The sequence below is a fragment of the Giraffa tippelskirchi genome, chromosome X, assembly GCF_054371585.1.
Source record: "Giraffa tippelskirchi isolate mGirTip1 chromosome X, T2T-mGirTip1v1.2.pri, whole genome shotgun sequence".
Lineage (NCBI taxonomy): Eukaryota > Metazoa > Chordata > Mammalia > Artiodactyla > Giraffidae > Giraffa > Giraffa tippelskirchi.
In genome coordinates this window covers 140,368,996-140,396,501 of record NC_137289.1, presented here as the reverse complement: position 1 = coordinate 140,396,501, position 27,506 = coordinate 140,368,996, and the positions used below count along the sequence as shown (strand labels likewise).

The following is a 27,506-nucleotide window of genomic DNA, read 5'->3' as shown; positions in this document are numbered from 1 at the left end:
TTTTATTTCAAACCTAGTCACAAAACTTTAGAGATGACAGAACATTAGGTGTAGTTCAGGAAGTGGGTTAAGACTGGGGTTTCAAGAATATGTTTTCTTTTTCCTACTGTGTTTGAGATTTAGGACTAAGATTGTGGTATGGTAAATCTCATTAGGAAATCTTATTTTCCCTTTTATTTTAAGGTTACTGGTTGTTCCTAAGTTTTTCATACTTGTTCTACCTGAGATTAACAGTGTTTTATTTGTTTGATTTTCTATATGTTGAGTTGGAATGATCTTCCTTATTAAATCCATTTTTTGTTAACTTGGAGAACTTAAAAATTTGTAGAAATATGAAAAACAATCTTAATTCCTTGCAAACAGACAAATTTCTTCAAAATCAGCAGCCCCAGTTAAATGTGTAAAAGCAGGAGTCTTAGAAAGTTACATATCATGTTACCATATGACACAGCAATTCTACCTCTAGTTATATTTCCAAGAGGGTTGAAAACGTGTGCACACAAAATCGTAACTTGGAGTGCTTGAGGCGGCATTATTCATGATAGGCAAAAAGTCCAAACAACACGGTTATCTATTAACTGATAAGTGGATAAACAAAATGTGGTCTGTCTGTACAATGGAATATTACTCAGCCATAGAAAGGAATGTATCCTGATATACAAGTGGGTGAACCTTGAAGATAATAAGTGAAAGAAAACAGGCACAAATGGCCAAAAATTATACAATTTCACTTAATATGAAATATCTAGAATTGGCAAATCCACAGAAACAGAAAGTAGACTAGTAGCTTAACAGGGGCCTGGAGGAGGGAGCCTGGGGAGTGACTGCTTATTGGCATGGGGTTTCTTTTTGTGATGATGAAAATGTCCTGAAATTAGACAGTGGTGATAGTTGTACAACTTTGTAATAATCCTCAATTGTTCACTTTAAAAGGGTTAATTTTATGGTCTGTGAATTGTATCTCAGAAAAAAACAGTGAATTTTTATAAAAATTGCAGGTTATCTTATTATTTCTAATCGTATTCAATAATCATATTTAGTCATTTCTTTAAAAATTCTTATTGATCTTGGGCAAAGTGAGAGAGGATTTGTTACTAAAATTTTCTGTGGATAGAAAAGCATTCTGTTTTGAAGTTAGCCTGCTTGTTTTCATCATAGCAATCTGTACACCGTATATACCAAAGTTATGTTCAATATCGGAGAAGGCAATGGCACCCCACTCCAGTACTCTTGCCTGGGAAACACCATGGACGGAGGAGCCTGGTAGGCTGCAGCCCATGGGGTCACGAAGAGTCGGACACTCCTGAGCGACTTCACTTTCACTTTTCACTTGCATGCACTGGAGGAGGAAATGGCAACCCACTCCAGTATTCTTGCCTGGAGAATCCCAGGGACGGAGAAGCCTGGTGGGCTGCCATCTATGGGGTCGCACAGAGTCGGACACGACTGACGTGACTTAGCAGCAGCAGCATGTTCAATATACATAATATATTTTTTCACCGCACTACACGGCCTGTGGGGTCTTAGTTCCCCAAACAGGGATTGAACCCATACCCCCTACAGTAGAAGCATGGACTCTTAACCACTGGACCACCGGGCAAGTCCCCCACATATGTATTTTTAATGAAATACCCTTCATGAAGAGTGAACATTTAAAAAAATGGTACCTACTACCCAGCTGAAGAAATAAAATGTATCACTTATTTTAAAACACCATTTGTCCCCTCCTATCTCAGCCACCTGCTTCTCCCTGCCACAGTCCTTAAAATAATACTGTTCAGCTCTTTTTCCCAAGGGAAGTGCCATTTTGACATCCTTTTTTTTTTTTAAATGCTAAATTTGGTTAACACACAGAACATGCTTACTAAGTCATCAGAAGTTATTTAAATTGCTCAAAGGAAAAGATCTGTGTCACCAGTGATTATGAGCGTCTTAGATAGGCAGAGAGTACCAGCCAAAATTCCCTTTGAACTTCCTTCTGTATTCGTACTTGGTCAGGAGGAAGCTTTTAAAAATATTTCACCCTTTGTAACTTGCCCTTTGTCTTAACTTGGATATCAGTAGTTAAGCAAGGGAATTTTTAAGCCTTCAGCGAGTTCTTTTCACAGATAGCTCACAGTGTTATTGAGTGGAGAAATTTGGGGTGGAGATGGGGAGGAAGGGGTGCCAGCTGATCCAGATTTTAAAAATAGCTTTCTTAATTTAGCTAGTAAATCTCTTATTTCTAGCTATGGGCATAAATTATTTTACTCTGGATGTCAGAACGTAGGAAGTGCTACTTAGAATTTACAGGTTAGATTTGATCACATTCTTCTGGGACTTCTTTCTTATTTTTTTAATCACCAGGAAAAGAAGTCTTATTATTGATGCAAGCCCTAAACACTCTTTCAACTCCAGAAGAGAAGCTGGCAGCTCTCTGTAAGAAATATGCTGATCTTGTGAGTATTGAATCCAAGGGGTGAGGCCCATATAAAGTATAGCAAAATGTGTATGTGCTTGATAAGCTTTTTGAAATGATTTTGACATAGCTTTAAATGTAAAGTTGTATTTTACTCCATAATTGAAGAGGAGAATCTGATTTCTTGTGGCTTTTTTTTTTTTGCTTATATGACTTCATTTTATAAGATAACACATTTATAGAGCATTATAATGCTAAAGATACAGCATAGATTTTTTTTTTTGGAAACTCAATCTTAGAGTATTTCTAAGTCTACCTTTCTATTCCTGTGTTGTGATATTTTAAATGCCAGTCGTTGGAGGGTAGTGATTCCTGTATTTAACTTTTTCCAAGGGAATTCTAGAGATAAAGGCTCTTAACCATTGGATTTGAAATAATTGTGAGTTAGGTGAGCGTCTACTAAAACAATACTGTGTCTCAGAAAATATTTATTTAGCATCTACTATGTGCCAGGCATTCCTTTTTCCATCTTTTAAAGAAATTAACCTCATTTGTTCTGCCCCTATGTTATTTTAAGTCACATTAATTCCCTTTGTTTTTTTTTTTTTTTTTTTTTTTTTATTTTTTTTATTTTTAATTAGTGGCTCCTTTATGGACTAATTCCCTTTGTAAAATTATGAAAGCAGTCTCAATATGGAAACCCTGCTGTCCTTTTTAAGTTGAAGAATAGGAAAACCATAAAACCCTTTGAAGTAAGGGCTGTGGGAAACTTTTAGAGTGAGTGGTTCTAATATGCTAAATTAATATCTTTTGTGAAATACTTAGGTGAATTATCATGGACATTTTTTATACATTTTCATCTGTTGTTAAGGCAGTTATTCCATGTTGTAAACACTATGTGTCAGTGACCAGCTTTGAAAATGAATTATTGCTCAAAGAATTACAGTTGTATTTATTTACAAATGAGTCTGTGTATGCCTCCACTTAGCTGGCATTCAGCAGTCTGGCACCTTCTGTTCAGAGCATCGGGAAACCCCACGCATCAATGAAAATAGCCCAGAACATTCACAGGTGTGAAGATTGCAGAAAACACAAGGAGGTCAGATGGCTGGCTTCAGGAACATTGGCTGTAGAAGACAGTCCCTGTTGGTTTTATCCACATGAAGAGAATCGTGTGAGAAGCGGTGGAAAAAGAAGACAAAAAAGGGAAAAGAATAAAAGAGAAGAAAGCAACGTAGCAGATTAGCTACTTGACCCAGTGTTGGGACAACAGCAGACAGTCACACGCGGATCAGCAGAAGAAGGGGCAGATGGTGGTCTCGGCAGTCCTGAGACTCACACAGATGTTGGGACTTTCATTGTTCAAAACCACATTGTGATTCTCTGGAGCCTGAGAGTCTGCATTTTAACAAGCTCCCATGTGAGGTTGATGATGGTACTTTCAGCTTCTTGGATAGCACTGCTTAAGTGGCAAGGGTCTAAGGTGTTTTCTTCATGGCATTTGTTTTGTGTGGGGGGGGTGGCATGGTTAATTTTTTAAAAGCACCAGTAATGGCTACATTCATTTTGGGATGTGACATGTACATACATTTGGGATGTTGCTCAATGAGCAACCTCTCTTTGATTTAGATTTGTGCTGAACATACGAAGGATGAAATGTGTGCTGTTTTCAAAAAATGTTATCAAGCTTTGTTTCTTGATACAAAACTCATTTTTTTTAAGAAGGCAGAGCATATAGATTATGCAGCAGTGAGACCATCAAGGGAGTAGCCTTTTTCCCAAGGATTATTCCAAAAACTTCCGTTTTGCCGTCATAGTCCTCTGTCGTGTTTGTCACAGCTTCATCTGACATCACTGGCACTTGTGGCTGCCATGTCGAAATGGCCACATTTCACTTGCTAACTGTGGGTCCTGTAACATGGTGCTTAAGTACATAATGGTGCGGTTCTTTCCCGTGCCTTAGTTTGTGTAGATTATTATAGCATAATAATAAATCTTGATTACCTGGTTGGGTAGATATATCTTCTTTTCATCAGAAGTGTCTTGGATATTCTTTTTTTTTTTTTTTAATAAATTTATTTATTTTAGTTGGGGGCTAATTACTTTACAATATTGTAATAGTTTTTGCCATACATTGACATGAATCAGCCATGGGTTTACATGTGTTCCCCTTCCTGGACCCCCCACCCACCTCCCTCCCCATCCCATCCCTCTGGGTCATCCCATTGCCCCTGCCCTGAGCATTTGTCTCATGCATCGAACATGGAATGGTGTTCTGTTTCACATATGATAATATACATGTTTCAATGCTATTCTCCCAGAACGTCCCACCCTCGCCTTCTCCCTCAGAGTCCATAAGACTGTTCTATGCATCTGTGTCTCTTATTCTGTCTCGCATATAGGGTTATCGTTACCATCTTTCAAATTCCATATATATGCATTAGTATACTGTATTGGTGTTTTTCTTTCTGGCTTACTTCACTCTGTATAATGGGTTCCAGTTTCATCCATCTCAGTAGAACCGATTCAAATGTATTTTTTTTAATGGCTGAGTAATATTCCATTGTGTATATGTACCACAGCTTCCTTATCCATTCGTCTGCTGATGGACATCTAGGTTGCTTCCGTGTCCTGGCTATTGTAAACAGTGCTGCGATGAACATTGGGGTACACGCGTCTCTTTCAATTCTGGTTTCCTTGGTGTGTATGCCTAGCAGTGGGATTGCTGGGTCATATGGCAGTTCTATTCCCAGTTTTTTAAGGAATCTCCACACTGTTCTCCATAGTGGCTGTACTAGTTTGCATTCCCACCAACAGTGTAAGAGGGTTCCCTTTTCTCCACACCCCCTCCAGCATTTATTGCTTGTAGACTTTTGGATAGCAGCCATTCTGACTGGTGTGAAATGGTACCTCATTGTGGTTTTGATTTGCATTTCTCTAATAATGAGTGATGTTGAGCATCTTTTCATGTGTTTGTTAGCCATCTGTATGTCTTCTTTGGAGAAATGTCTGTTTAGTTCTTTGGCCCATTTTTTGATTGGGTCATTTATTTTTCTGGAATTCAGCTGCAGAAGTTGCTTGTATATTTTTGAGATTAATTGTTTGTCTGTTGCTTCGTTTCCTATTATTTTCTCCCATTCTGAAGGCTATCTTTTCAGCTTGCTTATAGTTTCCTTTGTTGTGCAAAAGCTTTTAATTTTAATTAGGTCCCATTTGTTTATTTTTGCTTTTATTTCCAATATTCTGGGAGGTGGGTCATGGAGGATCCTGCTGTGATTTATGTCGGAGAGTGTTTTGCCTATGTTTTCCTCTAGGAGTTTTATAGTTTCTGGTCTTACGTTTAGATCTTTAATCCATTTTGAGTTTATTTTTGTGTATGGTGTTACGAAGTGTTCTAGTTTCATTCTTTTACAAGTGGTTGACCAGTTTTCCCAGCACCACTTGTTAAAGAGATTGTCTTTTCTCCATTGTATATTCTTGCCTCCTTTGTCGAAGATAAGGTGTCCATAGGTGCGTGGGTTTATCTCTGGGCTTTCTATTTTGTTCCATTGATCTATATTTCTATCTTTGTGCCAGTACCATACTGTCTTGATGACTGTGGCTTTGTAGTAGAGCCTGAAGTCAGGCAGGTTGATTCCTCCAGTTCCATTCTTCTTCCTCAAGATTGCTTTGGCTATTCGAGGTTTCTTATATTTCCATACAAATTGTGAGATGATTTGTTCTAGTTCTGTGAAAAATACCATTGGTAGCTTGATAGGGATTGCATTGAATCTATAGATTGCTTTGGGTAGTATACTCATTTTCACTATATTAATTCTTCCAATCCATGAACACGGTATATTGCTCCATCTGTTTGTGTCCTCTTTGATTTCTTTCATCAGTGTTTTATAGTTTTCTATATATAAGTCTTTTGTTTCTTTAGGCAGATATATTCCTAAGTATTTTATTCTTTTTGTTGCAATGGTGAATGGTATTGTTTCCTTAATTTCTCTTTCTGTTTTCTCATTATTGGAGTATAGGAATGCAAGGGATTTCTGTGTGTTAATTTTGTATCCTGCAACTTTACTATATTCATTGATTAGCTCTAGTAATTTTCTAGTAGAGTCTTTAGGGTTTTCTATGTAGAGGATCATGTCATCTGCAAACAGTGAGAGTTTTACTTCTTCTTTTCCTATCTGTATTCCTTTTATTTCTTTTTCTGCTCTGATGGCTGTGGCCAAAACTTCCAAAACTATGTTGAATAGTAGTGGTGAAAGAGGGCATCCTTGCCTTGTTCCTGACTTTAGGGGAAATGCTTTCAATTTTTCACCATTGAGGATAATGTTTGCTGTGGGTTTGTCATATATAGCTTTTATTATGTTGAGGTATGTTCCTTCTATTCCTGCTTTCTAGAGGGTTTTTATCATAAATGGATGCTGAATTTTCTCAAAGGCTTTTTCTGCATCTATTGAGATAACCATATGGTTTTTATCTTTCAATTTGTTAATGTGGTGTATTACATTGATTGATTTGCGGATGTTAAAAAAACCTTGCATTCCTGGGATAAAGCCCACTTGGTCATGATGTATGATCTTTTAAATATGATGTTGGATTCTGTTTGCTAGAATTTTATTAAGGATTTTTGCATCTATGTTCATCAGTGATATTGGCCTGTAGTTTTCTTTTTTTGTGACATCTTTGTCTGGTTTTGGAATTAGGGTGATGGTGGCCTCATAGAATGAGTTTGGAAGTTTACCATCTTCTGCAATTTTCTGGAAGAGTTTGAGCAGGATAGGTGTTAGCTCTTCTCTAAATTTTTGGTAGAATTCCACTGTGAAGCCGTCTGGTCCTGGGCTTTTGTTTGCTGGAAGATTTCTGATTACAGTTTCGATTTCCGTGCTTGTGATGGGTCTGTTAAGATCTTCTATTTCTTCCTGGTTCAGTTTTGGAAAGTTATACTTTTCTAAGAATTTGTCCATTTCTTCCAAGTTGTCCATTTTATTGGCATATAGCTAGAAGTGTCTTGGATATTCTTGATGCTTTACTTTCTGTAAAATTTTAGATTCTTAGGGGCTTATTAAGTTCCATGGAAAAAAACACCCCTTGGGGATTTTGAAGAGCATCTTATATAAACTATAGTTGCATTTAAGGAGAATTATACCATCCTTCAGAAATTAATGGAGCTTAAAAACTGGATATCCTTATATGGAAAAAAAATGAAATTAGATCCTTAAATACCATATGCAGTGATGAATTCCAAATGGATTAAGGACCTAAAATTTTAGATATTGTTTAGGTTTATTTAAATATGTTAACAGATGAATATTTTACCAAACTTGGATTAAGAGGAGGATGTCTTATGATACAAAAAGCACTACCGGAGACAACAGCTCAGAAATTGGCTCTATTGAAATTAAGACTTTCTCTTCATCAGAAGACACTTTAAAAGAGAGGGAGAAGACACATCACAAACTGGGGAGAACATATTTTCAACAAATAATAACCAACAGAAGATTCTATGTCAGGAATAGCTAGGGAAAATCTTCAAATGAATATGATAAAGACAATCAACCCAATGGAAACCTGGGCCAGACACGTGTAAGAGGTATTTCATAGAAGTGGAAAAACATCAAGATGTGAAGATATCTTAACATGCTGCTGCTGCTGCTGCTAAGTCGCTTCAGTCGTGTCCGACTCTGTGCGACCCCATAGACGGCAGCCCACCAGGCTCCCCTGTCCCTGGGATTCTCCAGGCAAGAACGCTGGAGTGGGTTGCCATTTCCTTCTCCAATGCAGGAAAGTGAAAAGTGAAAGTGAAGTCTTAACGTAAAGGTACATAAATATACGAGGGATATTCTGGGTCTTATAAATACTCAGAGAAATGCAAATCAAGGCCACAGTGAGATGCTACTTTATGTCCATTATAAGTGGCATAAATGAAGAATGGTGATTGATGTTTTAGAGAAGAAGTACATCTATTTGATCTCTTACAAGTTGCTGGTGGGAGAGTAAATGTGCCAGCCGCTCTGGAAAGCTGTGCCATTGTCATGTGCAAACAGAACATTTAGAAATCATTTCCCCAAAACCCTAGTTCTAGGTTCACACCCAGAAGAAATTCTTGTGTGGTGTGTATTACACCAGGAAGCACATGTGTGAGAATGTGCGAATTGTAATAGAACCTGGAAACCACTCAAATGCCTACTGACAAGAGACTGGGTCAACAAAGTGTGTTGTGTGCTCTATTTTTTTTTTTTAAGTGAAATATTATACAACCTGTGGGCCAAAGCCTGCAAGGCTTGTTTTTGTACTGCCCACAATCTAAGAATGGCTTAAGTGTTGTTTAAAAGACAATGACAGCAAAACAGGCAAAGCCTAAAATATTTCCTTTCTGGCCACTTACAGTCTGTTTGCTGGTCCCTGCTCTGTAGCTACATGCAAAGAATCGAGATGAGTCCTGGCAGTGTAATCTGTAGCTGTGCTGTCCGAAACAGCCACTAGCCACATGTGGCCATTTAAGCTTGAATTCATTTAAAAAAAATTTTAAAATGGGGTTTCTTGGTTGCAGTAGCAAATAAAGTCCAAACAACTAAAATCAAAATGAGTTCTTTTAGGACAACACACGGATGACATAAAATACCAAGAATAGCAAAGGAAGGGGCCCTAGGATTCAGGGTTGTGGTTACCTTGAATGGGGGAGGGCAAGGGGAGTTCCAGTTCTTGGTGGAGTTATTGATAGCGTGTGCGGATCCTGCCGCCCTCCCTCCTGAGTAAGATTACGAGGGTATTTTACAAAAAATTATTTTCTGGCGGGAATTTGCATAAAGGTGTTTTTAATAGCTGTAAGCATCTCGCCTGCAAGGATGCATGGTATTTTGAGAGGCCACAAGGTGTCACTGTTGCTCTTGAAATAGTGACTCAGCATCCTTCCTTCTTCAGTGATAGGTCAGTAAGGCTGCCATCTTATCTGTTAGTGTTGGTTTAACCTTGAAACAGACACATTTGCTCCAAACCTACAAGTGGGAGGGGAGGCACCTCCCACTTGCAAGGAACGGTGATTGCTGCTTATTAAGTTCTAATTTGGAGGACTGGTTTAATAAAGTAGCTTGAGTGTGTTTTTCAAGAAAGTAAAACTTTATGGTGTTGATTCCTCAAAAGTTGTCCAAACATCATTTTTTGTTTTGTTTTTAATAAGTGAAAGGCTGAAGATTGTTTTTCTTCTATGCTAAATCATTTGCTTACTTTCTTAATGAGAAAAAAAGGAGGTTGGCAGGGTAGCATAGCACGAAACAATTTAAATAAAATATTACACTACAATACTGTGGGTTTTGGGAAATGTATTCCATGGTTCTTACTGTAATTCTTCCCGCCATCACTCAAAGGTTTTCACTGTATTTCCTAAATGTAAAGTGCTTGTTAATTTTAGCTGGAGGAGAGCAGGAACGTTCAGAAGCAAATGAAGATTCTGCAGAAGAAGCAAGCCCAGATTGTGAAAGAGAAAGTTCATTTGCAGAGTGAACACAGCAAGGCTATCTTGGCAAGAAGCAAGCTCGAATCTCTTTGCAGGGAACTTCAGCGTCACAATAAGACATTAAAGGTGAGTTGGTTCCTTTTTCTGTTTTTCAGGAGAGACCAACTTAGCTGAATTTATAGTCACTGTGTATCTATTTGAACTTAATCCTTGTGTCCTTGTATCTCCTTGGAGACAGCCGCCATTCTATTTTGCTTGGCCTGATGCTTCTTACCACACCTCGTACTTGCTCATGGGGAATCTAGATGAGGTTGATGTTTAGACCACAGCTTTCCTGCTAAGAGCCATAGCTTAGAAAGCTCAAATTTGTAGTTTCTGGCTGAGCACTGAAGTCATTTTTTAGCATGTGTGAAATGTGGACCGAAATGAGTAGGAACAGACTTGAGGGAAGGGAAAGGCCCCATTGAGCTCCTCAAGGGCTGTTCATTGGCTGCATTGCCAGCTGCCCTTGCCCATTCCAGCTCCCCATTGACAAGTACTTTTAGAAGAACACTTATTCCTGTGCTGATTAAAAGATGAGGCAGCGGATACCCAAAAGGTAGTTGCTACCAACAAGGGAAGAAGAGAAAGGGGCAGGGACACAAGGCCTGTCCTCATGTGACTGAGCGGGATCGCTCATCAGACTCCCCCACCATGCCGGACACCCAAGGCCCTAGAACATAGGAACCCTCAGGAAATGTATCTTTACCTGATGGGAGAGCCATTGGATTTCAGTGTTCATGAAACTAGGTGGTATTTTCCCCGTAGCAGCAAGTTCACACTTTAATTGGACTGATAATGCTGTAGACACATAGCGGTCTCTTAGCACTTGTATCTGAGCAAGAGTTGGGACTAAGCTTTTAAGATACACGTTCCTTTTGCCCCTTGCTGTCTAGGGAGTAGAAGGGATAACCCTGAAAATAAGGTGCAAGGAGGGATTTCCCTCTTCAGGCTGATTTCAGATGCTGCCCTGTGAGACCAGTGAGAGCAGGTATTTGGGAAGCCTGTGTGGAGGGAGCTGGCTGTCTGGGGAAGCTCCTTCTTCGTCTCTCAGCACGGTGGGCTTTAGATGGCCACAGTGCACTTTAGAGCAGGGCAGCCTGTGTCTCTGATTATCTGTTTAGGAGAAGCTGGTTGCTTTCAAATGAGAGCCTTCTGGTCGTAAATAAAGGGAAGGAATTCCAGTTCAGAAGCACCACTTCAGGGCAGCAAGCAGTGAACCCCCATGGCAGGAGTGTCTTTTGTGAGCATCTTATCTCTAGGTCTGTACCATTAACAGAAATTTTTTGGGGTAATAAGGAAGAAAATATGCAGCAGGCCCGAGAGGAGGAAGAAAGACGGAAAGAAGCCACTGCACACTTCCAAATTACTTTGAATGAAATCCAGGCACAGCTGGAGCAACATGACATACACAACGCCAAGCTCCGCCAGGAGAACATCGAGCTGGGCGAAAAGCTGAAGAAGCTCATTGAGCAGTACGCGCTGCGGGAGGAGGTAGGGGCGATCAGGTGTTTAGTCGATGTTAGCGGGGACTGTCCCCTGTCACGATGAACCAAAACCATTCACTGAAACACTCATTCTGGGGTGTTTTAGAACCTTGGTGTATGTGTAGTGGAATCCTTTCCTCGCAGGATTCTGAGGGATGGCCCGGAAGTCACTGGATTTGAGTCTGTGAAGCAATTTCTTGGAGACAGTGTTAAGCACAACTTGTCTTCCATGTGATTCTGGAAGATTTATGACTTTGGCATAGATTTCTTCCCCCCTTATCTAGACTAAAAATGAATAAATACCTGGCCCCCAAATATGCTGTATTTTAGACATGTGTAATAATCTATATGGTCTACACTACCATTGCATCCTGGAGAAGGAAATGGCAACCCACTCCAATTTTCTTGCCTGGAGAATCCCCATGGACAGTGGAGCTGGCGGGCCACAGTCCATGGGGTCACAAAGAGTTGGACACGACTGAGTGACTAAGCACTGTTGCATTATACCTGTGTTTCAAATTTTTTTAAGTGGGGGTTTTATACCATTTGGGGGAGGAAAAAAAAGAACCTGTTTATAAACCTTTTTACACCTAGTTGAAGTAAAAAAATTTACTAAAGAATCTCTGGCTGCTTATCTTGGTCACTGGCCTCCAAACTAAGACTTGTACACGCTAGTTGGGAAGTCTGGGCATGGTGTCTAGACACCATTAAATGCAAATAGATGATCATGTGCTTTTTAAAATTCCTCCCTTTTAGAGGTCAGATGGGTAGGAATAAACGGTTAGGTTTTTTCAAATGAAAGATTCCCTGCCTTTTAAGTTAGTAAAACATTGTTCTCTTATGTATGTTGTATCACTTACACAGATAGATTAAAAGACCTGATTTTAAAAACAGAGAGATTGTGGCATCTCTTTGGGTTATTTTATCCAATTTTCTTTTTTTAAATTAGTTTATTTTCTATTTTTTAACTTTACAATATTGTATTTGTTTTGCCATACATTGACATGAATCCACCATGGGTGTACATGTTTTCCCCTTCCAGAACCCCCCTTCCACCTCCCTCCCCATATTTTATCCAATTTTCAAGGCAAACTTTAGATTCTATTGATTTAGAGTTTTACATATGGCCCTTCAAAAACTGTTAGTTTTTTAAAAGGTTTTCTCTCACTTTTGATGCTTTTTGCTTACCTTTTTTATTCTTATCATTATGGAAAATTACAAAGAAAAGTAGAGGCTGCATCACCTGGTGTTAGCAGATGAAACTATAGTTTCAGCTATATTCCCATCACTTTCTCCTGGTTTATTATGAAGCACATCCAAGGTATCAGTCCATTCATGTATATTTGAGGGTGGACCTCATCAAGATGAAGGATTCGTTTTTAGGTGTGACTGCCATACTGTATTCACACCTAAAAAATTAACGGTACTTATTTAATATTAAAATCTAGTCATCACTTAAATTTTTCTGGTTGTCTCCGTCCTTTTTTAAAAAAAGAAAATAAAGCTATTTGAATCAAGATCCAAATAAAACCCATCTATTTTACGGTTGATGTATCTCAAATCTCTAACATAAAGATTTCCTTTTCTCTTTTTTTTAAGTTCTTAGTGTGCTTATTTAAGAAACATTTTTTGTCCTAGAGAATAAACTTTCTATTAGATTATAAAGCTCTCACTTTTCTTAAAATTATTCTTTTAGTTTTGTTGTTTAATATGACAATGATATAGAAAATCTGCAAGCTATGATATATTTAAATCACATTACTGTGAGCCTTCGGAGAAGGCAATGGCACCCCACTCCAGTACTCTTGCCTGGAAAATCCCATGGACGGAGGAGCCTGGTAGGCTACAGTCCATGGGATCGCTAAGAGTTGGACACGGCTGAGCGACGTCACTTTCACTTTTCCCTTTCATGCACTGGAGAAGGAACTAGCAATCCACTCCAGTATTCTTGCCTGGAGAATCCCAAGGACGGCGGAGCCTGGTGGGCTGCCGTCTATGGGGTCGCACAGAGTCGGACACGACTGAAGCGACTTAGCAGCAGCAGCACTGTGAGCCTTATTCAAGTATTACTGAATGTTCTTTCCTTGGTCAGGGAGGGATGTTCTGATGACTTTATCATACATAAATAACCACTTAATGCTTTCACTTGGAAATAATAATGACCTTTTGCCAAATGTATCTGGTAAGTGGCAGGTACCAAGCACCTTACACAGTACCACCATTGCACTGGCATTTACACCTTCGCATTGTGGGTATGTCTCCCCCCAGAGATTGGTGCCATTCCTCCTGTAACAGCATGCTGCCTCCAACTGAGAAATTGGGAAATTTTAATGGGGAGAAAAAACTATCCAGGAATTATGTGTATGATGGATGAGCTTAACAGTTTGATCTCCTTAGCCATCTTTTTCTTGATACAGTTTGAGCTTCATTTTCACCTTAGGGCTGAAATAGGAGGTACAAGGCAGCTACTGAGGCGCCGATTGGCCATCTCCAGAGGGAGGCATGTTGAGCACAGGCTCCTGCCAGCACAGCTTGCAGACAGGCGCCCACTGGTGTTAGCGGCCTCGTGAGTGAGGCCTTGGAACCTGTGTCACGTGTCCTTGTCATTCTGTCCCTCTTCTCCTTAAGTAACGCAAGAAACTGTCCTTTCCCCACAGCACATTGATAAGGTATTCAAGCATAAGGAACTGCAGCAACAGCTTGTGGACGCCAAATTGCAGCAGACAACACAGCTGATAAAAGAAGCTGATGAGAAACACCAGAGAGAGAGAGAGTTTGTAAGTGCTATTTCTTAAAGAAATGATGGTCAAAATTGTGACCAGAGCCATTCTGCGTTTCAAGTAGCACTAGGTTGTGCTGGTTTATAAAGGGCGTGTGTGTTAGAAAGCATTAGCCTTTTCTTTCAATTCAGCTTTACATACAGAAGATACACTGGAGGAATTAGACCAGCTTAGTGCATTCATTGCACTTTTCTGTGCTTGGAATATTTATTTCACTTTTTAGATAATGGCTACCAAGTTTAAGGATCATACCAGTATTCAGCACATTATATTTGAGAATTCAGTTTAATAGCGAGCTTTACAAACATGGGTGTCCTATTGATACATTTTGTTTCCAAACAGGTAACTTGAAACAAGGGAAATTGTTTATTCTAGTATACTTTTCTGATAAAAATTTAACAGAATTCTCTACACCCTAATCACTCAGCATTATTCCCAGAATATGTGCTCAGATTATGTTGTCTGTCAATAATTGTGAATACAGTGGAATCTCATTGGGTATATATACTTAATACATGCAAATTCAACTTTACCTGCTTAACCAAAAAATAAAGAGAAAGTCAGAAGAAGTGGTTACAGTAATGAAAAGTGTCCCATGCAGCTTTCACTCAAGTCCCTTAGGCCCCAAGGTGAGCCAAATAAGAAGACTCGGATCCCAATGGGGCCTCATGATGTGAACATGTCATGCTGAGTGCAAGTCTGGGTTAAGAAAGATGTCTTTTTTGCACAGCGTCTCCTTTCACATGAACTGACAGTGCCATCCTATGCATAATTGAAGAGACAGTTGTCATTTCCCCAGTTGGAGTAGAAATGTCATATATGCACATGCACACATGATACGTGTATTTCTGGTTGGTTTTAAAGACTTTTTAAGACTAATGGACTAAGTGTGACATTTTACTTCAGGAACTGAATTTCACAGCTGCCTACTATTATGTAATTTCACTATATAATTTTCTTAAACTCAAGTATATAAATTAAAGCTTCCATTCTATTAGTCTCCCCCACTTAAAAAAAAAAATAGTGATCAGAAACCAGTTTTCTGATTTCATTGTTTTTGCTCCCTACCCTCTCACCCTGCCTCATCTTGCCTCTCGTGGAGCAGAAGGGCTTTCTAATTTTTGTTTTTTCCCATACTATATGGCCTGTGGGATCTTAGTTCCCTGACCAGGGATCAAACCTGTGTCCCTCATGGTGGAAGCACAGTGTCTTAACCACTGCACTGCCAGGGAAGTCCCAGGGAGACTTTCTGAATGACCCAGATAATGTCAAGATTCCCACCCATATTTTCTGCCAATATTAGACTTCTAATTGTTTTCATCTAAAAAAACACAATATAACCCGGAGTTTTATAAACTTGTTATTAGGTCTCACAGGTACTTTCTCTACATTTGTGAGTGTTAACAGTGGAACAAATCAAAGATATAGGTAATTAGCAATTGATGTGACAGAATATTTCATTCATAGATGTAGTGATATCAACTTTTTCATGATCTAACATCTCATGGTTCTTGCTAAAATAATGAAGGATTAAGCCCAACTATCTGGATATTGGACCTTGTAGTCATCTTTTAATTACTATTAGTATTTTGCCAGAATGTTTCTGTTTTCTAGTTATTAAAAGAAGCAACGGAATCAAGACACAAATATGAACAAATGAAACAACAAGAAATACAACTAAAACAGCAGGTAACTTGACAGCAGGGGTGGTAGAATTTGTAAGGAAAAAAAAAAGTCTATGGTTCATTTGATACATACCTTGAATCTCGTCTCAGATGCTTTTGCTTGTACCCAGCAGACGTGAAAGTGGATCACGCATCCCTCTTGGAGATTTCCTCTTCATTTAGGGTGACCCCCTCAACCTGACCTGCCTAGGACCTTCCTGGTTTAAAGTCCTGAGTCCCAGGAACCAGGCAGATGGGACAGTTGGTCCCACTGTCTGCAGGGTCCTAACTATAGTTAACCATGCTGTGTGAGATCTCCGGTACTTAACGCATCTTCTAATCGAAAGTTTGTACCCTAAGATCAATACCTCCCCCTTTCTCCTCACCCTCAACCTCTAGCAACCACCATTCTATTCTGTTTCTTTGTGTTTCACTTTTTAAGATTCTACATGTAAGTATCTACATGTAAATACATCATACAGTATCTAGTATTTGTCTTTCTGTGTCTCACTTATTTCACTTAGCATAATGCCCTCAAAGTCCATCTGTGTGGTCACAAATTGTAAGATTTTCTTCTTTCTTATGGCTGCATAATATTCCATTGTGTACATATACCACATATTAAAAAAAAATTGTTTTTGACTGTGCCACATGACATGCAGGATCTTAGTTCCTCAACCAAGGTTCCAATCCATGACCCTTGCAATGGAAGCACAGAGTCTCAACTACTGGACTACCAGGGAAGTCCCTATAATACCACATCCTCTTTATACATTTATCTGTTGATGGACACTTAGGTTTCTTCCGTACCTTGGCAATTGTGAATAATGCAGATTAGGAACATGAGAGTGCAGATTAGGAACATGAGAGTGCAGATATCTGAGATCCTATTTTCATTTCTTTTGGATACATACCTAGAAGCAGAATTTCTGAATCAAGTGATAGTTCTGTTTTTAATTTTTTTGAGGACCCTTTTTACTGTTTTCTGTAGTGGCTGCACCAATTTAATCCACCAACAGTGCACAAGAGTTCTTTTTTCTCTACACTCTCACCCACACTTTTTATCTCTTGTCTTTTTTGTTTTAGCCAATCTGACAGGTGGTTTTGATTTGCATTTCCCTGATGACTTGTGATAATTGAACATCTTTTCATGTACTTGTTGGCCATTTTTATGTCTTTGGAAAAATGTCTATTCAAGTCCTCTGCTGGTTTTCTAATTAGATTTTTAAAATCTTTAATTAATTTTTTTGCTATTGAATTGAATGAGTGTCTTATATATTTTGGATAGTAATCCTTTATCAGATATATATGGTTTGCAGATATTTTCTCCTATTCTGTATGTTGCCTTTTCCCTTTGTTGATTGTTTTTTTGTATAGAAGCTTTTTAGTTCAGCATAGTCCCATGTGTTGATTTTTGCTTTTGTTGCTCTTGCTTTTGGTGTCTTATCCAAAAATTCATTGCCAAAACCACTCTCAAGGAGCTTTTTACCTATGTTTTCTTCTAGGAGTTTACAGTTTCAGATCTCCTATTTAAGTTCTTAACCTATTTCAAGTCAATTTTTGTGAATGGTATGCGATAACAGCCTAGTTTCATTCTTCTGCATGTGGTTATCCAATTTTCCCAATACCTTTTATTGAAGATACTTTCCTTTTTCCATTGAGTATTCTTGGTTCCCTTGTCAAATATTATTAACCATATTTGTGAGGGTTTATTTTGGGGCTCTCAATTTTTTTCTTTCTTGTGGTTCCATACAAATTCTAGGATTTTCTATTTCTTTGGAAAATGCCATTGGAATCTGATAGGGTTTTGACTAGACATTTTTAACGATATTGACTCTTCTGATCCATGAACATAGAGTATCTTTCCACTTATTTTTGTCTTGAATTTCTTTTTTCTTTTTCAGATGTTTTGTCAGTGTATAGAAACACAACTGATTTCTGTATATTGATTTTGTGTCCTGAAACCTTACTGAATTTATTCTGCCGGTTTTTTGGTGGGGTCTTCAGGATTTTCTGTATATGAGATCATGTCATCAGCAAACAGTTTTGCCTCTTCCTTTCTGATTTGTATGCTGTTTATTTTTTGTCTAATTGCTCAGGCTAGGAATTTCACTATTGTGTTGAACAGAAGTGGTGATAGTGGGCATCTTTGTCTTGTTCCTGATTTTAGATGGAAAGCTTTCAACCTTTCACTGACTCTTGAGTGTGATGTTAGCTGTGGGTATGTCATATATGGCCTTTAATATATTATGTCCCTTCCTTGTACCTAGTTTGTTAAAGTTTTTTATTTTCTTTTTCCATACCATACAGCTTGTGGAATCTTAGTTCCCTGACCAGGGATTGCATCAGTACCCTTAGCAGTGAAAGCACAGAGTCCTAACAACTGGACTGCCAGGGAATTTCCCATTGAGCTTTTTTTGTTGTTGAGCATTTTTATCATGAATTGGTGTTGAGTTTTACCAAATGCATTTCCTGCATTTGTTGAGATGATCATATGATTTTTGTCTTTCATTCTATTCTGTTAATGTGGTATATTTATTGATTTGCCTATTTGAACCATCCTTGTAGTTTTCTTATCTGGCCTGTACTGTCTTTTGGTACCAGGGCAATGCTGACCTTGTAGAATGAGTTTGGGAGTATTATTCCCTTCTCTTTACTTTTTGAGAAGAGTTTGATAAGAATTGGTATTAGTTCTTTCAGTGTTTGGTAGAATTTACCCATGAAGCTGTCTGGGCTTTTAGGCTTTTCTTTGTTGTGTCCCCACTTTTTAATCCAGACCCCTTAAGTTTGTTCTAATGCAGTCTTTCTCTGTGGGTGCCTTGTGTGGAGGAAGGATGCTTCCTCCCTACTCAAAAAAGAGGTGCAGGAAGGAATCCCCATGTCTTTACAGACAGGTGAAATTAGGCATTTGTAGCAATAATTCATCCTTTCTCAGAAAAGGTTAGCTAGATGATGAAAAATGTATTACTCATTTTGAAAGTTTATCATGTAACAAGTTTCTTTAATGTATGAACTCTAGATTCATTCTAAAACACAGACTGGCCTGAATTTTTATGAACACATCTTTTTTTAAAAATTGTTTATTTATTTATGGCTGCACTGAGTCTGCATTGCTGCACTCAGGCTTTCTCTAGTTGCGGCGAGCAGGGGCTCCTCTTCATTGGGAATTCTCTTGTTGTGGAGTACAGGCTCCAGGTGCCTGGGCTCAGTTGCCACATGGCATGTTCCTGGAGCAGGGATCGATCCCATGACCCTTGCATTAACAGGAGGATTCTTGACCACCGGACTACTAGGGAAGCCCTGAACACATCTTTTGAGTGCTCTTGGTCTAGGGAAGCCCTGAACACATCTTTTGAGTGCTCTTGGTCTAGGGAAGCCCTGAACACATCTTTTGAGTGCTCTTGGTCTTTGGGGATGTTTTACAATGTGGTGACACTCATTTCCTGCAAAGCTAGCCTAACTTAAAGTGACAGTTGGAGAAGTCTTTCGAACTTTCCACCATAAATTATTGTGCTAGAATGCTTCTAGGAAATTTGAACCCCTTATTAGCCCTATAAAGTCAGTTGTCCATGTAAATGGGGAAGAGAATCAGTGTGGAAAAGATATAAAAAGTCTATATATGGTTTCAGAAGATGGACTTGAATGCAAGGCCCCAGAGGGCCCTTCTACCGAGTTCACAGCAGCTCAAGTTCTGTTGTACTCTTAGGAGTGCAGCTTCTCTTGTCTGTGATGGGTATAGTCCTGAGTAATGTTATCTGATCATTACTTTGTCTCCTTTGCTGCCACCTCTTCCTTTCCTGCTCCCTAAATGTGCAGTTCTTCCCAAGAGCCAATCTTGTCCTCTGTTCTTGTTTGCCATGTCTGTTTCCAGGCTTTGTTGATGAACTCTTAGTCTTATTGGTGTGTTTTGACCACTGTTTTGTAATCTAGGCCCCTACGTCCAAGATGGTAGTTGTCACATACTGATTACCCAGAGGGGGGCAGCACTGAACTCTGATGGGACAGTCCACCTGGGTGTTCCATATTTGATAAAAACAGACGTTCTGGGAGAATAGCATTGAAACATGTATATTATCGTATGTGAAACAGAACACCATTCCATGTTCGATGCATGAGACAAGGGCTCAGGGCCGGGGCAACGGGATGACCCAGAGGGATGGGATGGGGAGGGAGGTGGGTGGGGGGTCCAGGAAGGGGAACACATGTAAACCCATGGCTGATTCATGTCAATGTATGGCAAAAACTATTACAATATTGTAAAGTAATTAGCCCCCAACTAAAATAAATAAATTTATAAAAAAAAAAACAAAAAAACCCAGACCATTCTGAGAATCTCCCTCAAGTGCGAGGACTGCTCTGTGCATCCGCCTGAGCCTCACTGCTGTGCCCGACCCCAGGCCAGCAGCCCAGAGACTCTGTCACCGTGCGCCCCTCTATGAGCTGCTCTGTGTGGAAATCCTCTGTGCTCTTCTCTTGGCCCTGAAATCTCTATTCATCCTGGCCTTTGGCCTCACCCTTCCACGGGCATGCTTTGGCTGTCTTGTCATCACCTCCTCTGGCCTGCTGCCACTCCTCATCCAGCAGAGCTGGCCTCTGTCTTGCTACCAGCCTCTCTGCTCTGCCCCGGAACATCGCCCCCTCCCCTCCCTGGTCACGGCTTCTCTCTGAGGCTGTGAACACAGTACTGCTGAAGGTGGAAAGGCGTCGCTGATACTGTTTCTTGGCCTCTGGTGGTCTTTTATTCTCTTCTGCTTTCTTTGTATGTACTGTGTGATCTTGAGCAAAGCACATTATTCCTCTGGGCCTGTTTACTCATCCTAAACTAATGCAGTTACATTAGGTTGACTCTTAGGGTTCCTTCCTTGTCTGAAATGAAAAAATTCAGCCTGCCCTTGAGACCTAGCTCTGGCCTCAGCCACAGGCAGCAATTTTTTTCTGACCCTTCCCGTGCCTCCTCCAACCCCGGCTTCTGTGAATTCCTGTCCTGTGGGAGGAAAAGGTGACTCGTGTTCCACATTTTGCTTGCCTTGTCAGTTGGTGTTATTTTCCCAGCTAGAATAAAAATTCCTTCAGGGTGGGAGTTAAAAGAAATATTGATGTTTCTACCTCTTTTATCTTTTTTTCTCTTAACTATATTCCCACTGAATTCTTTCTCCTCCAACCAAACCAGTTCTTTGGCTTCTGTTTCATTTTCTTGCCTACGTTAAAAAAGAGATATCTCTGATACCAAGCTAAGAACTATGCAGGTGGTATTCTAAAAGAATGATCTTTTTTCCAATGATCAGTTTTTCAAATATAAGGAAAGGAGGTTATTTCATAAAGGATTTGTTGTATGAAATTTATAGCTATTCCACATCCTTCAGTTTTTATTATAATTGGTGGAATGGAGCTAATATTTGTATATTTTAAACACTTAAATCTAAAGATGGTGAGATCAACATAACCTAAGTTTCAGTGCATTTCGGTAGGTTGTTAGAACTACAGCCATTGATGTCTGGGATTGAGGATTGGGTGTGCATCTATTCTTATTTCTGTCACTTAGAACAGGTAACTAATGTTTAACCATGTTATGTTCTTTTTGAAAGCCTGAGATTTTAAATCATTTACCTAGAAGTCTAAATTTTTCATACTTGTTTTCTGTAGCTTTCTCTTTATATGGATAAGTTTGAAGAATTCCAGACTACCATGGCAAAAAGCAATGAACTGTTTACAACCTTCCGGCAGGAAATGGAAAAGGTATTCACCTACTTTAAGTGGAGTATTTGCCTAAAAGGGAATTTATATAATAGGCTGTTTTAAGCATGTTTGTGGCTTGATGCGTTCCTGTTTTTATTGTGCTCTCTTCATCTCTTCTGATCCTCCAGTGGTGGCATATTTTGTCACTTTGCCCTCAGTAGTACCACATGTAGCTAGTGCTCTCTAGGCTATTGAAGTTAACTCCTCTATTCAATACAATTTGTTGTTAGCAATAAAGTGGCTTATTTTTTTGGTGTCTGTTTTATTGGCTTCAGGTGATACCCCCCACCCCTCCCCCAATCCTTTTCACAAAGCATGGTGTCCTTGGACAGTAAATTATTTAATGACAAGCCAAGCCCAGAGCGGTAACTACGTATTTTGGTTGATTGAGAATTATTGGTATTTCTACCTTTTTAGCTTTCTTTTTTTTCATTTATACTCCCACTGAATTCTTTCTCCCTCCACCAGAGTGATTTTTGGGGCTCTGGTTCTTTTTCCTGCCTACAATAAGGAGAGCTGTATCCTGAATATTAAACTAAGAACCAGTGTCTACACCTGTACCCATGCGGCCATCCTTACACCGCGGGGGCTTTTAGGGATGGAAGCATAGGGGGAGATGGTGGTGGCAGGACCATGGCCCTGGGCTGAAGGTCTACATTGTGTGACTGGAGGCGAGTTGTTTACCCTTTCTGTGCCTTCCTCCTTACAAGTAACAAAAATGCTTGCCCTTCATAAAGTGGAGTATTTCGGGCAGTGCTTGGCGGGGGCAAGGGCTCTGGTGACCCCCTTCAGGCATCAGGAGAACCCAGAGGCTGTGGCCAGAGGCATGGGAGCGGTGGTGGGGGTGGGGGGGCGGTTGTCCTTGTGCCAGCTTACTGGCGCCAGAGTGAAATCTTGTCCTGAATTTCTGAAAACTGGCTCTGGCAGTGTTAGTTAAGAATATTCCTCTGATTTTTGGATCCATTTTATTTTTTAGCAAAACCTGAAGTGGTGAGTCATAGTCGTATTAGAGAAGCTGAGGGTTAGTGACTTTCCCCTGGTCCCTGGTTCCCTCTGCTGCTTCTGGTTCCCAGACAGCTGCAGCCTCCGAGGTTGGGGTGGAGGCGAGCTCTCCATCTTGGGGAGGAGGGGGGACCTCATTCCTCCAAAGAATCACATGAAGTTGTTAATGCACAGAAAATTCAGAAACAAATGTTTTTGGTACAACTTGGGAAGGAGGATGGCAGCCCGTGGCCCAAGCAAGTGCTCAGAGTGTGCTGGCGGGCAGCTTCCACCAGGTGTCGCTGCCTCTGAAAAATGAGGAGCTGAGATGTGTTTTTCTCATTGTATGAACCCCGCTTTGACCACCGCCACCCTGGGAGTTGGAGAGATGAGCTCTACCAACCCCTGGCACTGCACCCAGCGGTACTCTGGGGTGGGCAGGGTCATGATGGGGGCAGGGAGGACCGGTCAGGGCTTGGGGTTGGCTGTAGAGATTAAGAAATGGAACTTTGAATTTAAATTTGCAATTGTGTGAATTCACAGATGACAAAGAAAATTAAAAAACTGGAAAAAGAAACAATCATATGGCGGACCAAGTGGGAAAACAATAACAAAGCACTTCTGCAAATGGCTGAAGAGGTGAGGTGGTTTCCCGCGACTAGGGTGTGATCTTGGTTCAGGTTAGGGAAGCGCGCTACCTGTGACACTGCTGTCCTAGTTGAGGACAGTGAGGGGTGGTGCTGAGTGGAATCTGCCCCGTCAGGAGTTAGGCTCTAGGTAGGAACCTGTTGGGTTTCCTACCACCCAGCCTGCTGGGATCCCCAGCTTGTAAGACCTGAGTTGTTGGGCTCCAGCCAGTTTGATTGACTTGGTGTGGGGGTGGGGGCCAGGGAATCTGCCTTTTTGCCAGGCGCCCACCTGGCTGGATCAGGTTTCCCAGTGGGAGCACAGGCCACCAACTCAGGTGCCTGTCTCTACCTTAAGTCCTTACAAAAAAGCATAGTACTTTTTGCCAGTCTTACAAAGCTGAGGTTTGCAAACACTAAATAACACACCTTGAATCTTGTTCTCATCTGAGGATTGGTAAAGTGAGAGAAATATATGTGGAAATGAGTTCTTCTGTTTTTAAGCAAGCCCTTATTTTGTCTGCTAGTCTTTGGTGGTATCTTGAATTTCCTTATTAATTTATCAGTACAAAATGCTATTAAAGGTAGACTTTGGTTCGTTTTTTTACTTTGCTTTTTAAGAAACATGACAGAGGCATTTTCATTTTGTCACATCAGAAGCACGTTAACTGGTGTCCATAGTTAAGTGTGCAGAATGCAGCTAGTTGGACGTTAGGAAGTGTTTGAAGAAATTGAACATGTTCAGGTGACCCAACAAGTGGCTCAAAAGACTTAATTTGTTTGTAATTCATATTCAGTTAGGTTACATAAACTCTGCCCTTTCTCCTCTTTATAGAAAACTGTCCGAGATAAAGAGTACAAGGCCCTTCAAATAAAACTGGAACGGCTGGAGAAGCTGTGCCGGGCTCTGCAGACAGAGAGGAACGAGCTCAATGAGAAGGTGGAGGTGCTGAAGGAGCAGGTGTCCGGGAGGGCGGCAGGCGGGGGCCCAGCGCCACCCGGGGCCCAGCCCAGCGCCACCTCGGCTTCTCCCGAGGAGTCCGCTGCCACCTGGCAAAGTGCCGCCCGGGTTATCCCTGAGGCTGGGTCCCTGGGAGCCGGGCCCGGCATCGAGTCAGTTGACTGAGACCAAGTATGATCACTGTATCGAGAGCTCTATTTTGTGTATAACTTCCTCTGTTAGTAGTAACTTGGTTTTGTGGTGAAAATTTTCTTACTTTTTCTACCATATCTGTATTTTCTTAGAACTACTGGACTTAAGTGGTACAGGAGGCTGCTTGGCAGGTTTGAATAGTTTTACTCTACATTTTCCTCAGCTGTGTTGCACATCTGCCTCATTCCCCTTCATCAGAATGCATGTGCTCATTGCCTTTTTCCCTCTCCCTTGCTCCTTGCACAGAATTTTGTCTGAATTAAAATTTCATTCACCAGGGATGACCATTACAAGGGAACTTTGTTCTGATAATGGTTCCTTCTTTTTTTGGCTGTGCTTTGTGGCCTGTGGGATCTTAGTTCCCCAACCAGGGATTGAACTCGTACCCTCGGCAATGAAGGCACCGTGTCCTAACCACTGGACCGCCAGTGACCTCCCTGATGATGGTTCCTTGATGTGAAAACAATATTCATTTAAATATCCACACCCCCCCCGTGAATATAACTCAAAAAAAAAGGAAAATCAAGATGATTCAGTTCAGTCGCTCAGTCGCGTCCGACTCGGCGACCCCACGGACTGCAGCATGCAAGGCCTCCCTGTCCATCTAAATGCCAATAAAACTGAAGGCTTGGGTCAGAAACAAGCACAGCATATTTGATTCAAATTAGCTTTTTGATATATCACTTGACAAATTGAGATGTCCGCAAGCCTAGAATTTCTGTTTTGGCAGAATATGTACATAGAGGTATAATTTAAACAAAGTAGTATATATAGGCAAATCATTGGAGAAACAGGCTTAATGTTTATGTGACTAAAAAATAGTCCCATCACTGTTTTCAGTTTAGAAGCACCTGGTTGGACCACCTGAAAGCCTACAGTGTGGGGAGCCTGGTGGTTTGCTTTTCAGTTGGGATTTTGGGTGCACATCCTCCACTTCCCATGGAGAACTGCCACTGACAGTCCTTTTGTCAGTTTAAGACAATGAGGATAAGATCATTGTGTAGCTTTCCTTAAGCAAAAGTCCCTCCACTACTTTCTGGCTACTTGAAAGTTGGTGTCCAACTATTCTGAGTCCAACCAGCACAGTTTTCCAGGGTTTTTAAAAGGGAATTTTAATTATGATCATGCTAGCTGAAACTGATTTTATTTCACGTCTGAAACAGAAAGACTGGAACCAGCGTTTTTAACTTAAAGGAAATGTGGCAGAGAGCTAAGTAGCCAGGATCTATTTATTACTTACGCTTTTGGTCTGTTTCTCATCCTTTTCTTAGTTTTTATTCTTTATGGAAAAACAAAACAGTATTATCAATGTGTCTACACTTGGAATGGGAGACTTCAGAAATGCAGCACATCACTTTTGGATTTGCTCTTTAATAACTTTCTTTTGTTCTTCACAATGTCAAATGTGGTCGAGTTTATACACATCATTAACCAGGCTGCACTGACAAGAGTTTTGACTTTGTCCCGGGTATAATTTGCATTGAGATACTTTATGAAATAAAAAGGTTCTACTAGAACTGATGTTAGCACATTCCACTGAGCAAAACTATCAAACTGACACTTCTTGAATTGCTTACTGGACTGAACAAAACTCTTCTGTCCAGTTAGAAGGGTTTTTCTCTTTGTTAAAGTTTTATTTGTCCTGTCACATTCGTGGTCTAAACTGGGTTGAAAGAATTGAAAATTGTCGGCAACAGCGCCCGGAGTGGAGGATTACGTCTAAGCTTCCACCATTGGTCATGTTAATCAAAGGGCCAGACAGTGGAGGAAAAGAAACCCACTAAGTTATCTAATAACTGTCAAAATGAGTTGGAAGCAAAAACAAACATTTTTCTCTAACAGCCTTTTATAAATATCACCTTTGGCTACTAAATGAAATACTGGACTCATTTCCCTGAGAGGAAATGGAGGTATATATCAGAAATATACTCTACTGTAAAATTAGTACTAATGATCCCATTTCACAACCGCTCTGCTGGATGTACAGCTCTTACTGTCTTAAGCCATTTGTGTAGCCCGCCACGTTTCTTTGTGGTGCTTGTCCTGTGTGGAAGATCGTAAAAGCTCGGACCTGTTGCATATTTTCAAGGGCTTTATAAAGCGACGTGATTAACAGTACTTGGCCTGCTGCTTTTGGCTTGCTATGTAGTTTTAGCTAGATGCTCTCATTGTGTTTAAAGGACATGGATTCTGTCTGGGGTGCATTTGGTATCCTTTCAGAATCTTTCCTCTCATTACCCTGTGAATAAATACAAACGGGACCCTCTGAGAAGGACACGCTCCTAAGGCAATCACCTCGCCAGCCCAGCATTGTGGCTTTGTAGCACGCTCCATTTCTACCACATTCTAGAACACAGATGCTACTAAGGCTGGCCCAGGAAAGATTAAATGTCAAATTTGCTTCAACTGCATTTGTTGCACCATCATGGAATCTTGATGTGTATTATTTATAGTGGCAGGAGACTCCAAGGAATAGAGAAAACTTGGGTCTTGGATAATGGACCATTTCATCCTCAGACTTGTAGGAGTACATTTCTTGGTCTTGAGACCAGTATTTTTTAGTTATGTATGAAACTGCCTTTATTACACCTGGTTATCAATTCAATTCTCAGGTGTTGCAGAAAAATCTACCTCTTTCAGACTGTAGATGGAAATAACTGTGAAAAAATGATGCAGATATCTTCTAGTTTGTGCTAAACACACTGCTTTATTTTTACAGCCCACGTCTTTCATGAGGATACAAATTGTTTAAGAGGCAGTCTTGTTTTGCTTTTCAAAGACATTTTGTAGAGATTTTTCACTAATGTGAATCTGATTTTATCTACTCAATTCTGTATAGATTAAGTAAATATGTATGATAAATTTAACAGCTTCTGTGTATTCTGTTGCCTGTGTGACCTTAATGTCTATCAAATCCAGAGACAGTTGTAGATACTGTCCTTGTGCCTTAAAAGGTAGTTTCATTATTGTATGATTTAAGAAAAAAAGGACTGGTGCCCCAGCCACTGTGGCTGGGGACAGAAAGCAATATTATGTAGCCAGACGTGTTTGTTAGGACTTCTTTTTTTTAACCTCTAAAACAGAGGACTAGGAAAATTCTGCACTGTAGCTGTCATCAAAGCTTTAAAAATCCAGAAGGACTATGGATTTCTTCAGTTTGGCCAACTCTTAGCACATTCTAAGATGTTACTTATC

General features: G+C 40.2%; 1 protein-coding gene across 5 annotated transcripts in view; it reads left to right on the top strand.

Moving 5' to 3' along the window:
- Nucleotides 1–27,173, top strand: part of TXLNG (taxilin gamma) — a 48,195-nt gene extending 21,022 nt beyond the window's left edge. For 4 of the 5 annotated variants that reach the window (XM_081564718.1, XM_081564721.1, XM_081564719.1 and 1 more), the window contains exons 3-10: nucleotides 2,347–2,438; nucleotides 9,801–9,971; nucleotides 11,184–11,378; nucleotides 14,029–14,148; nucleotides 15,766–15,840; nucleotides 21,459–21,551; nucleotides 23,076–23,171; nucleotides 23,994–27,173. In XM_081564718.1, the coding sequence (XP_081420844.1) occupies nucleotides 2,347–2,438; nucleotides 9,801–9,971; nucleotides 11,184–11,378; nucleotides 14,029–14,148; nucleotides 15,766–15,840; nucleotides 21,459–21,551; nucleotides 23,076–23,171; nucleotides 23,994–24,284 (1,133 nt within the window). In that variant the 3' untranslated portion in view covers nucleotides 24,285–27,173. The remainder of the gene's footprint in view (nucleotides 1–2,346; nucleotides 2,439–9,800; nucleotides 9,972–11,183; nucleotides 11,379–14,028; nucleotides 14,149–15,765; nucleotides 15,841–21,458; nucleotides 21,552–23,075; nucleotides 23,172–23,993) is intronic. The other variant, XM_081564722.1, reaches the window with a different exon arrangement.
- Nucleotides 27,174–27,506: the final 333 nt, after the last annotated feature.